This window comes from Lepisosteus oculatus, chromosome 12, assembly GCF_040954835.1.
Source record: "Lepisosteus oculatus isolate fLepOcu1 chromosome 12, fLepOcu1.hap2, whole genome shotgun sequence".
NCBI lineage: Eukaryota > Metazoa > Chordata > Actinopteri > Semionotiformes > Lepisosteidae > Lepisosteus > Lepisosteus oculatus.
In genome coordinates, this window is record NC_090707.1 from 2906884 (window position 1) to 2921695 (window position 14812).

At 48.6% G+C, this 14812-nt stretch overlaps 1 protein-coding gene across 1 annotated transcript in view; it reads left to right on the forward strand.

Annotated features, from left to right (window-relative positions):
* Positions 1-14812, forward strand: part of kif5c (kinesin family member 5C) — a 50161-nt gene that overhangs the window by 22094 nt on the left and 13255 nt on the right. Inside the window, exons 11-16 of the mRNA XM_069196235.1 lie at positions 4865-5013; positions 7767-7942; positions 8735-8803; positions 11475-11681; positions 12353-12499; positions 13651-13839. Of these exons, the coding sequence (XP_069052336.1) occupies positions 4865-5013; positions 7767-7942; positions 8735-8803; positions 11475-11681; positions 12353-12499; positions 13651-13839 (937 nt within the window). The remainder of the gene's footprint in view (positions 1-4864; positions 5014-7766; positions 7943-8734; positions 8804-11474; positions 11682-12352; positions 12500-13650; positions 13840-14812) is intronic.

Below are 14812 nucleotides of genomic sequence, written 5' to 3' on the forward strand. Positions count from 1 at the left end.
TGGCACCCTAATAAGAATCCGAGTTATTTGAATACTGTAGTAGAAAACACTGGTGGAGGAGATGTTGAGTAATTTGTTGGTTATCATAAATAGACATATTGTGACTCCTGATTGTGTCTGAGAGTTGTGCACAGGATTGAATGTAGTCTGTCGTAAGCCAGAGAAAGGGAAGGGTTATTTAATTGTTGGAACTCCTTCAGTAACAAGTCACGGACCAGCAGTAGGCCTATGCTGTGATGTGTAACCTGATCAGTGTAAATGTCATCTGATTTAAAGGATGTCTCACTGTCCTTCAATACAAATGCAATAAACAGGGCCTCTTTTGATTAAATCGGCAATTGAGATTTAGGTCATATACTGTATTTTGAAAGTTCTGGTTTGCCACTAGATAATATGAAGCTATTATGATTTTTCTTTGTGCTCTAAATTTAAAAAGCTGCTCAGTACAGCGTTAAGAGGGTCTCTATGTCATCCTGCTCGGGGAGTCAGGGCTGTTGAAATATGCAGCAGCTCTGGGAACTGGGATGCCTTTCAGCAAGGTGAAGCTTTCTCAAACCGCCCAGCCTATTTAATGGAATTCCTTCAGACCGTGAAGCACACGGATGTTGTTTTTGCTCATGTAGATACAGCAATTAAAGTAGCTCTGTCTTCTAGCTGTATCGCATTAACTATTTGGATTTCTCACGCTAAGCCTGCTGTTATAAAGGAAGGGGCTTCGAGTCCCAAGCAAGCAGCCAGTGTTGCTCAGGGGCTGCAGGCTCGGCCTGGTTTCTGGCTATGCTGCTGCAGTGACAGGGACGTGTGCTGACGCAGACCGTGCTGCAGAGGTGGCTCGTCTCCTGACCGGGAGCCCAGCACTCCGGCAGTCAGTTACTAAAGAGAGAGGGGAGGCATTCAGATTCACCCTGAAATTAAGTCTGAGATTTTATCGAGCAAGAAGCCGGAGTGTTAGTGAATGGAAATGACTAGAAAATTACTTCCCCGTGAACGTGCACCGGTGATTAGGATGCAGTACATCAGAGAATGAGCACACAGCAGGTTTAAATGGGCTTTTGTTGGGCTGTGAGTGAGGAACTCAGCCCCCACCCCCGGGGACTGAATACGCACAAGCTGTAAGCCTGCTGCAGGTCCGTACAGTAAGGATCGCAGGGGGAGGGGCGGCTTCTGATCATCGATCTGATCAGTCATCATTTTCCCTTTTCACTCTGGTCAGTTCTTACTGTGATTTTTTTGTGGTTGCCATCTAGTGAGATTTGCAAGCAAAAAATAAAGAAAAGAAAAGAAACACATATGCTTGAACGTTTTTGATTAATTTGTTGATAAAAATATGATGAAGGAGTCACAGCTGATATGAAGGATGTTTTTCAGCCAACAAAATGGAGACATCTGTAAAACAGGCAGGATTAAAGAACACTAGTGGCTTGTTTTAGGATTTTGGCTTATCCTTTTTGCATTTTTACTAAATACTGTCCAGGGCTAAACATGAATCCTTTCCCTAGTCCTGGAGCTCCATGCTGTATCTGTAGTTGTGCACAGGGAGAGGTTTTCCTTTTAGAGAAAACAGGGCAATATGATGACACTTTGGCTGCTCTCTGTAGTAAGTCTGTAGTAAGACGAGGAACACGGTTTCTTGGGGACGTTGCTGTGGAAGGGTGAGTGGGTGAGGTACTGTTAACTCTTACACCACTAACCCTGCAGCCAGAGAGATGGGAGTCCTTCAGGCTAACAGCAGAGATGAAAGTAGCACAGCGCAGGCTGCAGACTGAGGTACCATTAGAGCATGCCTCTGTGGTTACCTTCCTTTCCAGGCAAGAGTCCCCTGAGGAGCCATGCTGCCTGGATTCACAGAGGCACCTGAAGCATCTCCCTGCTGCTCCCAGCTGGCAGCCCACTGGAGCTCAGCAGGTGTGAGCCTGGCCAGTACCTGGATAGGAGACCTCCTGGGAAAAACTAAGGCTGCTGCTGGAAGAGGTGTTAGTGGGGCCAGCAGGGGGCGCTCACCCTGCGGTCTGTGTGGGTCCTAATGCCCCAGTATAGTGACGGGGACACTGTACTGTAAAAAGGGGCCATCCTTTGGCCTGACAAAGGGCCTGACTCTCCGTGCTCATTAAAAATCCCAGGATGTTTCTCAAAAAGAGTAGGGGTGTAACCCCGGCATCCTGGCCACATTTCTCCCCTCGCCTTTACCCATCATGGCCTCCTAATAATCCCCCTCTCTGAACTGGCTCCATCACTCTGGTCTCCTCCCCACTGAGAGTTGGTGGAGGGGATCCCCATTACCTGTAAAGCATTTTGAGTGGAGTGTCCACAAAAGTGCTACATAAGTAATATGAGACCCTGTACAGTTTATTCTTGGTAACAAGATAAGCCATTCATAGCTCTGTTATGTGTTGCTTATTCATCACATGAAGAAAGAAAATGGCAGTGTCGTGTGGTTTAGAAAAGTAATTTCTTTTTAAAATTGTTTCAAATGTTCTACATAATAATTAAATCAGAAATGTATCACCTTACGGTATGTTAGTTGGCTCTTTATGGCTTCAGTCATATGGATCTTTAAATTAATTTGTGCCATTAATTAGGTGTATCCTGTACTCTGGCAGGACTGCTCTATTTTCCCTCCACTGTAAAACCAGACAGACTCTGTGTTTGAAGGTGTCATTGAATCAGTAACAAGCAGTAATCATTTTTCTTTTATTGCCACAGCCCAGAGATACAATACTGCTTTTCCCGTATGCCAGTCCCCTGTTTGGCTCTACTTCCTGAATGCTGTGACTAGATCATCTTTCTGACAGATTTGTTTGTGTCACGATTGTATTCCCTCCTCTTAAGGGCGCTCCGGCTCTTTCACATTTTTCTTGATCAAGTGCACCTGCCTCCAATCCTGTTCCTCCTTAAAAGCCAGAAGCTTACTCTTTTCCGGGCTCTGCATTGGAAGACGGACGCCCAGAGGCCCGCCTACCACCAAGTCGCCCTACACCCGCGGCTTGAGGTCCCAGGTCTCCTACCGGCGTCCTGACCCAGCTGAGTCCGGGGCTCAGAGCGCCTGCCCTCGTCAGTCCCATTTTTATTCCCTGTTCCGTTCCGGTTTTTAACCTCGTCTTGTTTTGTCTTGGATGGATCACCCAGTACTGGACTTTTGGACTTCTTCCTGGTTTCCCCTTTCGGATTGTTTTGGACTCATTCGCCTGGACCACCCCCCCCCGAGCACCAGGGCACAGTCGTCACGCTCCCCTGTTCATCAGCCTGCCTAGTTCCTCCCATCTCCTCCCCGTGTCTGTTGCACTCCCTTCCAGATTCTATCGTCTGCATAGGGTCCTGATCTACGCTTCGTAACAGTTTATGCTGTGCCTTTTAATTGGACAGTGAAGCGTATATGTGCCATGTACATTCCTCAGCAAGGAGAGTAAATCACTCGCATGAACAATGGAAGTCTATTCAACAGAAGGAAGATTTAATTTGTTGCTCTTGTTTAGTTATAATAATTGCCCATTATTATCAGTTTTATTCCTGATTTAAGGGTGACTTAAAACACATCTCCTGCAGGCTGGAACCAGATTAAAAGTACAAAATACTGTACACATTATGGGAGAAGAATATCATGTCTATCTGAGTAAAAATCCTGTCTCACCACAGCTGCCAGCTCTGTGCCACACAGAAGACACTGGCAGTCATGGGCTCCCAGGTCATGGGAACACATTGATCAAGACATGGTGCTGTGATGCTGTAGTATGGGCTTTCGCGGTTCTGTATCTGTTCTTTGTACTGTGGCCCTTGGGGTGAGTCACTTGAATGAGTCAGGCAGTCTTAACAATCCAGAGAGGAGGCTCGTGAGAGTGGGAGATAGTTTGGCAGAGAAGCTGTTCCAGGAATCTGAGTAGGAAACCAATGGCCTCCCCCTCCAGAGAGATGGACAGCACTACTGCTGACCGAGGCATATAATCCCTCGTGTGACTTTTGTCTGTATTCTAGGCAATGTGCTGGACATGAATACGCATGGCACAGGTTGATTTGAGTTTTGTAATAATCCTACAGGTTTCTGAGTAGAATTTGCACTAATTTGCAGTAAGTACATTTGAGACAGGCTTCTTGTTAGTACTGTAGATTAGATGCAGTGTCTGCTGGATCCCTGCCTCTTTTCACTCTCTGAGATTCTCCTGTAATGTGAAGTAACTGAAATGAAAAAAAAAAAAATTTTTTCTTGGCCAAGTTCTGCTCCTCTGCTTCCTGCTCATTAAATTCCCAAGACTGTTTCATGTAGACACAAGAAAGGGAACAAACAGAACACACTGAACAGTTGCTTGTCTGCACGACTGATGTTTCTGTAGCTCCACATTACACTGTATCATTTTCCTCTGAGTGGTCTGTTCAAGATAATGGACATGGTTTCATTTTATACACTGCTGTACCTAATGGCACACGTCTCCTTTATTTAAATGAGGATGGCTTTATCCCTCTTCATTTTTCTAATGACAGAAGCTCTCCAAAATCTATTATCATTGTTTTGGGTGTTGAAGGTTAAGGGAATGTTTTAATTAGTCCTAGCTAATGTGGAGAGAGAGAGAGAGAGAGAGGCAGCCCTTAATGAATACTGTTTAATTAAAGGGACTGCTTGCTCCCTATTCTCAGAAGTATTGTATCCAATAAGTACACTGAGCCATTTATAGAATCTGCCTCAGAAATAAAATGCATTAAAATGATTGAGTCCTTTCAAAATAATAGTAACAGGCCTCTCAGACTGGGTCACAATAACTCTTCTCAGTCCTCCTGTGGGCCAGTCGTGGGCCGTCACTGCCGAGCGCTGGGCGCGCTGTCAGGCGTCTGGGGCCGAGGGGCTGATGGGAAGGGCTCTCCTCTCCCCCCGCAGGGCCAAGACCATCAAGAACACGGTGTCCCTCAACCTGGAGCTCACGGCCGAGGAGTGGAAGAAGAAGTACGAGAAGGAGAAGGAGAAGAACAAGAGTCTGAAGGCTGTGATCCAGCGCCTGGAGACGGAGCTCAGCCGCTGGAGGAACGGTGAGGGCGGAGGGGATCCGTGTCCGGTGGACACGTGTGAGGCTGCGCACAATGCAGTGCAGCATTTAATATCCGGGGTGGGGGGCGTCCTGCCGTACGTTAATTTGTGTCGAGGTTTCCTGTAAGATTGTTTCCTTCCTCTCGCTGAACGTTTTCGGGGTCAAGGCAAGTCAGTCCCCTGTGCCCTCACCCCTGACCAGCGGCCTTCGTTACGAAGGAAGAGCTCCAGGAAGGCTCCGAACAGACGGAGGCTGCTGCACCTGTCTGGCCTGTTTAGTAGTTTCTTGAATTAGGTCAAAGTGTCAGCTTCAACCACGTGGCTTTGTAGCTCGTTCCCCACCCCCACAACCCTTTGGGTAAAGAAGTGCCTCCTGTTCTTGGTTTTAAATGCCCTTCCACATAGTTGGCACTCACAGTGCGTTTCACTGGTCGCTCTGAAGAGGTTCTCTGGGTGGACTCTGTCAGCGCTTTCGAGTACTTGTATCAGGTGCTGTCGCAGTCGTCTCTGTTCAACAGGAATATAGAAGCACAAACAACTACGACGTTTTCTACTTTTTAGATCAACAACTGAATAAACCAGGAGCCAGCTTCCCAGCACATGGGCTTGTCCATTATCTGTGGTTGGAGATGAGATTGTGCATCAGCTTCACTTGGGAGGGAGGGTAGATTATTATAGACATTACAGCCATTGTTTGATTTTTTTCCCAAATCCATTAGGTCTTATAACTGTATAAATGGGACAGGCTGCTGCAAGCAGACAAACATCGTCTTAATGGTTTGTGCACAGTTTTGAAATTTCAGAATTTCAGTGGATTACACTAAAGATCAGGCTTTCGAAATAGTGAGAAACTATTACAGCGCATCATCCATTCTGAAACATGCAGTTGATAGTATGGCTGATGAAATTGCTTTAATGACAAGCAAAGAGCAGGATCCTGCTCATGGAGAACAAGATTGTCAGTCTGGACAGAAACGTTTATCCAGATGGGACAGAGAAAAAACAATTGCAGTGATGCTTCATGCCGGAGCTAATAATTTCCCCTGATCAGTGTAGCAAAAAACGATTTTTTTTCAGAATGATTATTGTGGTTTTGTTTTGAAGTTATTTTTCAGAATAAGATTCTTTCAGATAAGTGTAGCTTCAATGGTTGGGATTGAAAGGTGTGGAATTGTAGGTCACCAGTGCGAATGGCTCAGATTGTGAGTGTAATAGATGACAAACACGTCTACTCTCTCAGAAGAAGAATAAAGTCTGAGAGGCAGTAGTGAAAGTTCCAGACCCAAGAATGCAGATTATTCTTCGTGTTACTGTTAAAAACAGCCAGTATATTTCAGGTGTAGGGCAGTGAGAGATTAGAATTTGAAAAACTAACTCTGGGGATTAGAACTTCTTTGAGGTCTCTCTAAAACTTCATTATGAGATGATTAGGGACCTACAGCTGTGTTTACTGCCTTCAATCCCGCCATGTAACAGTGAGGGATACATAACACCCCGTGTTATTTCCAATTACTCATTACCCCTTCCTCGGGTTATTTGTCATTTCGCTAACGCTGCTTGGAGAGAAAAGCGCCATTGTTGGTTTTCTTGTCGTCGGGCTTATCCTAGCCGTTCTCATTTTGACTTTTGAGTTACGGTGCCGAGGGGAAGTGAAGAGAGATGGGCTCTGATGTAAAGAGGGATGCCGTATTTCCCTGGTGATCGCTGTGCTCTCGCAGTCCCGGGGGGTGGACTGCTGTCAGCCTGGTTGTGAGGAAAGGCGTCCCGACCCCCTCCACCGACCCGACGTCTGCTGCACAGGGATTTCCATCATCTCCGCGCTGTGCTGCAGCGTTGCTGTGGAAACCGGCTGCCTTTGGCCTAATTCAAATGCATCGGTCTTTAGGGCCAATTTAGCATTGAGCGTCACTGCAAGAAGGATTGACATTCGCTTCTCTTGCGGGTGTATTTACGGGTTTTAACACGTGATCAAAGCGTTATTTATTTTTTTGTTGAGGGAGGTGACAACAGACGCGCACCCTTCATCAGCCTTTAAAAAGACGCGCTAAACCATCCCATCCGTTTTGAAAATGACACCGCCAGTGGTACCAAGACCACCAACGGTCCCCATGCTCCTACCAGCGCTGTTAAAGGTTCCTAAAGTAAAACAGCAGATAAGCTGGGGAACTTTTTTTTTTTGGTGCGTAAGGAGCGAGCGGTCGGTAATGGGCCGTGAATAATAGAGAGTGCAGTGCCGTCAGATCCACTTTCTGCTCAGCGCCGATAAGCGGCTGTCAGGCCCCATCCTCTTTCTTCCTCCCGGGCTGGCTGCTCGGCTCAGGGTCGCTGTATCTTAATAACATCTGTGCTGGGAGGAGGATTAATGCACGACGCGCCGGAGAACGCGGTGTGGGCTTTGCAGATTGCACAGCTGACTCTGCGCCGAGCATCGCCAGCTATCTCCCCACGTCCTCTGTTCTTGCGACTTTCTTATGTCACCTCTTTAATGTGGGATTTATTTCGTTTTTATGTGCGATTTATCTTTTCCGCATGTGTGCTGCGAGGAAACGGTGTCTTGCGCCTTGATCAGAATATCATCTTCGTTGCAGACTCTACGGGTAGCCAGCTCTGCCCGTTCAGAACTGAAACGACTACTTCTCAACGGAACAAAAACAAAAAAGTGCACACAGCAACTCCGACGAGTTTTCGTCTGTCGCTTATTCAGAAAGTTCCGCAGTCTCCCCAGCGGGTTAGTGTGAAGTTTACTGTGCCGCAGGTGAAGCCGTCCCCGAAGATGAGCAGCTCAGCGAGAGGGAGCAGAAGAGCTTGGAGACGTGCGACAACACGCCCATCATCGACAACCTGGCTCCGTCCATCGCCCTCGTCTCCACGGAGGAGAAGAGGAAGTACGAGGAGGAGATCAGCAAGCTGTACAAACAGCTGGACGACAAGGTGCGCACCGCGCCTACGCGCCTTGTGCCTAAAGCACAGTAATAAAACCGACACTGCGAGAGCATCCCACTGCCACTGCCGCAACTTCCAATAAGGCAATGCGCTTCAACTATTGGGGCAAAACCTGTAAAGAAAAGGTTTAGCTTTAGTTTTTAATTAAAGACATACCACCATCTCTGCCCGAACCGTTTCTGTTTCCAAGAAGGAAAAGGAGGCGGCTTAGGATCCAAAACCTACAGCTTTTAGGCCCTCCTGATTTGGTCAAACCCCGGAAGAAACACAAACAAACAAACAAAAAAAACGTCATACAGCAGATTAAGTTATGGATTGGATAATATGTTTCCCTTAAAAAAAAGTTCTGTTGTTATTGTAATTATAGTCATAAAAGAAAATGTCAAGAGCTAAATCATTTTTGTCATGATCGATTTCCAGAATTTGTCCACACCTCTTAGTATTCCTTCAAACCCAGTTGAACAAGCGCAGATCTGCGGAGTGCTGTAGATCACTCTGGAGGGTGTTAATAGCTCCTGAAACATGTGACTTCCTCCTCGGTGAAACCCAGTTGTGGGAAGCAGTGGTGGAGAACTCTTAAGACTGGCCCTGCTGGAGGTTCACGGCCCTCTTACCTTCCTGAGGCAGAAGGGGGGGCCGCCCCTCTGACTAAACCTGCCTCAGTGCGTGTGAACATGGAACCGAAGTATTGCCCGGTACCCAGGAGCCTCGCTGATGACGTTTCCCAGCTCCCAGATCCGTTTTGCTTAAACGAGCTGCGGTTTCTTCCGTTTGCTGCAGGATGATGAGATTAATCAGCAGAGCCAGCTAGCTGAGAAACTGAAACAACAGATGCTGGACCAGGAGGAGGTGAGGTGGGAGCGGCTGTTAATCCCGTTAACCGTCTTGTCAGTGAAAACGGGGGTTTCTAAGAGCTGTCTTCTGAAGAACAGGTAATGAGCGCTGTGCACTGGGTTGTGGTTTTTATAAAAGATGACAGAATCCCCTCGGATTTAATCGGAGCGAAATGTGCCTAGACACTGAGAGGTCCGCTCAGCTGTGCTAATTGATAACAGCTCACACCATCGCCTACCAACATCAGTCACTCAGGCTGGGCACGTCAGTCGCTGTTCTGATGCTAATCCAGCACAGACACTTCAATCTGAATTATTGGGTGTCGCCTCACGAAGGCGGGAGGCATCTCTGTGTTCAGACACATTCATATTAAACAGTAACACAGAGGTGACTGAGCAGTGCTTAGGGTTCTGGACTGGAGGGTTGTGGGTTCAGATCCCGAGATGTGACACTGCTGCTGTACTCTCGAGCAGTAAAATATTCAGCAGTATTAATGGATGCACTTTTAAGAATAAAAGCACAAGCCAAATAATTTAGTAATTGTAATTAGTGAGTTTGGTGAAAGCTTTTGACAAAATAGACATCAGTTGTTATACACCCGATGTCCCCACCCGGCACTTCCTGAGACAGGAAAAAGTTAAATAAATGGGCTCTTCTTTTGAAACAGATGAATGAATGGATGAGTTTTTTATAGTGATATGTAGTTATTGGAGGGGTCATGGTGGCGCAATGGTCAGCGTTGCTGCCTCGCAGTGCAGGGGCTCTGGGCTCAGCTTTGCTCCTGGGGTGCTGTCTGTGTGGAGTTTGTATGTTCCTCCCGTGTTCAGGTGGGTGTCCTCTGGGTGCGCCAGGGTGAGTGTGTGTATGTCTGTCAGCCCTGTGATGGACTGGCGTCCCGTCCAGGGTGAGTGTGTGTGTGTCTGTCAGCCCTGTGATGGACTGGCGTCCCGTCCAGGGTGAGTGCGTGTGTGTCTGTCAGCCCTGTGATGGACTGGCGTCCCGTCCAGGGTGAGTGCGTGTGTGTCTGTCAGCCCTGTGATGGACTGGCGTCCCGTCCAGGGTGAGTGCGTGTGTGTCTGTCAGCCCTGTGATGGACTGGCGTCCCGTCCAGGGTGAGTGCGTGTGTGTCTGTCAGCCCTGTGATGGACTGGCGTCCCGTCCAGGGTGAGTGCGTGTGTGTCTGTCAGCCCTGTGATGGACTGGCGTCCCGTCCAGGGTGAGTGCGTGTGTGTCTGTCAGCCCTGTGATGGACTGGCGTCCCGTCCAGGGTGAGTGCGTGTGTGTCTGTCAGCCCTGTGATGGACTGGCGTCCCGTCCAGGGTGAGTGCGTGTGTGTCTGTCAGCCCTGTGATGGACTGGCGTCCCGTCCAGGGTGAGTGCGTGTGTGTCTGTCAGCCCTGTGATGGACTGGCGTCCCGTCCAGGGTGAGTGTGTGTGTGTCTGTCAGCCCTGTGATGGACTGGCGTCCCGTCCAGGGTGTACCCCACCTTGCAGCCCGGAGCCCGCTGGGAGAGGCTCAGCCACCCCTGCAAGCCGAAGTTAGTAGAAGCAGTTATACTTCCAGTGAGACCTGGGGTTTCTCCTGTCCACGATGCTCTTGATGATCACAGTGTGGCCAGGAGGGTAAGGATGTCGGTGGTCTTCACACACAGCCCTGACAGAATCACATGAGGACCCACCACACCCATATACACGACACATCGGTTATTTACAGAGCAAGGATAACAGTGGCAGGCTCTCGCCACACACTTTGTCAATTCCCTTAATTTCACAATGATTACAACACGTGAGGGTGGCACATTTTCTTTAATAAAGCAATTACTGTGTGTTTTACTCCCTCTAGTGGATATAATGCACAAGCCAGTGCACTTCCATTCCCAGAGATTGTTCATTTTTCTGATTTATGAGCACAGTTGGCTTTCTAGCAAATGTTTCTAATTCCTCCCTTCTGTGTAATAATTGTTCTGTTAGTTTTAAGTAACTTTCTTTAATAATTTAGATTCACGCTTTTTTTTTTAATCATACACCCTCCTCAACTGGAATCACCAGTTGTGACTTTGTCTCGACCCACAGCAACGACCCCTCTGCTCACAGAGAGAGAATGAGGAAGTGCAGACAGGCTCCTCCTACCTGCTCTGCTGTAGAGCCAATCATCTTCTGGCCCACTATAAGCGCTGCAGGGATGGCTGTGGGCTGCAGGGGGCGCCGTGTGGCCGAGAGCCATGGCCGACCAATCCCACCCTACCCCTGGCGGTGCTCAGCCAGTTGTGCGCCACTGCTTGGAGAATCCTGGCCACAGTGGGCTAGAGTCACAGCCCAGGCCCGAACCCTCATGGTTGGGATCACACTGACCTTGGTCACCGCAGCCTCCCTTTACCGACTGAGCCTCTTCTCTCAGGAAGCAGCTGGATGAGATCCTTGGATCAGTTAGTCACCAGTGACCTAGATGTGCTGAATGGCCTCCTGTCGTTTGTGCTGACCGGCTCAGTAGCGCTCAGCAGTCTCCACGTCAGCCGTATACTGAGCCTGAAGGAGAGGAGTCAGGGAAACTCTGTCCTCCTGACACACCTGGGACTGGGGAGCCGGGAGGAACATCAGACTGATGTGACCAGTTCGAGTAAAAAGAGTGCGAGGGGGCTGTCCATAACGCAAACGAAGAGTGGTTGTGTGTGCGTGTCTGTGGCAGCTCCTGGCCTCCACCCGGCGGGACTACGAGAAGATTCAGGAGGAGCTGACGCGCCTGCAGATGGAGAACGAGGCGGCGAAGGACGAGGTGAAGGAGGTGCTGCAGGCGCTGGAGGAGCTGGCCGTCAACTACGACCAGAAGTCCCAGGAGGTGGAGGACAAGACCCGCGCCAACGAGCAGCTGGCCGACGAGCTGGCCCAGAAAACAGTAAGGGGAGTGTGGCTGGCTGTGGCGTTGGTCTCCCAGGGAAGAGCACGCTCGGGTGACCGTCAGTTAGATAGGTCTGCGAGGCCTGGGAAGAAGTCAGGGCAGCCTGTGCTTGTATTTCCTCTGGCACTGTCAGAGGCTGAGCAGGGTGTGCGCTTGGGGGCCAGAAACTGTATTTGATGTTTTAAAGTTTATTTTGAAAATAACAGTGGCTTTCCTTCGTCCCATAATGTCATTCATTTTGGTTTTAAAAACCTTCCAGTATAGTGTTGTTATTTCAGTATGAATAGATTGAAGGGTGGGAAAGGAACTCCCTGCTTACTGTCGTATGGTGAAACAGCTCTTTGCCCTCCCTGACATTTCCTCTGGGGTGCAGTCCAAGAACATTTTACTGGTTTTTAATCTTCTTGACTCCAGGAGCACTTTGGTGCTTCAAGATGTTACAGTATTTGTGCGTATTAAGCAGCGCCTTCCAAAGAGAACACTAGAGGGAGAAGTGACATATCAGACAAATCATTCGGTCTTTATAAGCAGGAGACCTGGAGGAGGCAGAACACAAGCAAACACAGTAGGCAGCAGGAGTCTGGGTGGAAGTCCAGCCTGGAGCCCTGAGGGACCCGGGTCGGACCTGTGTAACCACTGCTGTTGTTGTTTTGTTCACCGCGCCGCAGACCTCCCTGTTGTCAGTCCAGCGGGAGCTGCACCAACTGCAGGAGCTCAGTAACCACCAGAAGAAGAGAGCAGCTGAGATCCTCAACCTCCTCATGAAGGACCTCAACGAGATCGGGGCCATCATCGGCACCAATGACGTCAAAGGGGTGAGGGCCTTGAGTCTCTGTGGGCACCAAGGTGCCAGGGGTCGTGGTGAGGGCTGTGGCTCTCTCTGTGGACACCACTGTGCCAGGGGTCGTGGTGAGGGCTGTGGCTCTCTCTGTGGACACCACTGTGCCAGGGGTCGTGGTGAGGGCTGTGGCTCTCTCTGTGGACACCACTGTGCCAGGGGTCGTGGTGAGGGCTGTGGCTCTCTCTGTGGACACCACTGTGCCAGGGGTCGTGGTGAGGGCTGTGGCTCTCTCTGTGGACACCACTGTGCCAGGGGTCGTGGTGAGGGCTGTGGCTCTCTCTGTGGACACCACTGTGCCAGGGGTCGTGGTGAGGGCTGTGGCTCTCTCTGTGGGCACCACTGTGCCAGGAATCTAGAGTGCTCGACGGTTGTTTTTTTCTTTGTTTCCTGCTGTTTTGTGCAGGACAGGTAATTAAAGTGTCTAAGCTACATTCCCTGCTGCAGTTCTGGCTATCAGGCCACATGTGGCCATTGCTTCTGGATCTGGATTAGCTTCTGCAGTCAGGTTTAGAGATGTTGCATCCATCAGAGTTGACAAAAGTAACAGGGCAAGTGTCCTGTCTGAGCTTTCCGGGCTCAGTCTGGGGAATTCACTCTGTGTTTCACAGAAATGTGCAGCATCTTGGACTGTAATAGACATGAAATTATTAAAAATCAAGGTAACAAATTCCAACAAAATTATCTGTATTTTTAATCTGTATTTTGACAAAACAGAGCTGAAATCCAACAGTGAGAAGTCCAAAGACATTGAGGAACAAAGTCAACAGACAAAAATTAAGTGGCAGGGAGCTCTCTTGTGGTAGAGAAAGAGACTGCAGCCTATTCACAATTATCTGTTACTGTTACCCTCGGAATAAGAATAAGACGTCATATTTTGTATTTAATTGATCTCAAGTGTCCGTACAGAATAAATGTAGGAGGTTATTTTCCAGTTGTGGATTCACCTGTGAAGTAATCTAACCAATCTAATAGATCTGTTGGGCCTTCAGTATAAATTGATAGTTTTAATTTTTTAGAAAAGCACTCCAGCGTGCTGTTTGGTGTTCTGAGCCTGGAGCAAGCCGAGAACCCCCTGGAGTGTCTCCGCCACTCGAGGCGAGTCTGACTCTCCCACAATGCTTCCAGATGACGGAGGTGAACGGCGTCATCGAGGAGGAGTTCACCATGGCGCGCCTGGCCATCAGCAAGATGAAGTCCGAGGTGAAGTCGCTGGTGAACCGCTGCAAGCAGCTGGAGACCTCGCAGGCCGACACCAGCCGCAAGATGCAGGTCAACGAGAAGGAGCTGGCCTCCTGTCAGCTGCTCATCTCCCAGGTAGCATCCGGGGGAGACATATACAGCAGGCAGCTCGAAGGAGCTGTTCCCTTCGCCTCGGCAGGGTCTGCTCGTTATAGCCAAGCAGTGACGTCCTAGTGTCTCGCTTTAAATCATTTCTTGGAGGATTTAAGCTTCTGTATGTCCAGCAGATTTCGTTAAACCATAGACTTCCTGTAGGAGAACGCATGCCTCCAAATGTGTTTTGTTTTAGTGCTTTGCTACAAGCACACCAGGTTATCTTAACACATATGTTGAGTTGTGCTCTTGTACTTGTTAAAAAAATCACCCTGCGATACTCAGGGTATTTATCTGGTGAAACATCATCTGAACCTGATAACACCCTCCAGCTGAAATACAACGGCCTGTTGACCCAGATCGTTATGTACTGTAGATATTTTCCCAGGCTGGACAATTCAGGCAGTGTGTCTTGTGCTTGGCTGCTGAAGTCATCACTCAAGGTAAAGAGCATAATTAACAGAAACAAACCTGAAAGCTGAAGCTTTTTTTACCATCATTTCACTTTTGGGATGACCTTGTGAAATTAGTTTTTTCCCTTGATCTTTATGCACTTTATGCACTTTTTATAAAAAACCCTAAGCGTCAAACATGAGCCAGGCCGTTACAGCACTGCCTGTTGTCTTTACCTAGATCCTTGCTGGAATGATGGGGAGAGGAGTTTATTTTCTCATGTACATGTACAGTGGGATTCCTTCACGCTCCTTTCTCCCAGGATGTGCACAGTACAACAGACAACACCACACATTGTCCACAGTACCTTACAACAAGTAAACTGAACTGGCTCAACGGAGTCTGGGGTAGTTTATATATGACAATACCAGTCTTTCCAGAGCTTCATGACCACTGGAGTGAGTGCCACTGGACGGTAATCGTTCTAACAAGTTACCTTGGTCTTCTTGGGCAGTGGCACAAGTGTGGTTTTCTGGAAGCACCCTGGTATGACTGACAGAGA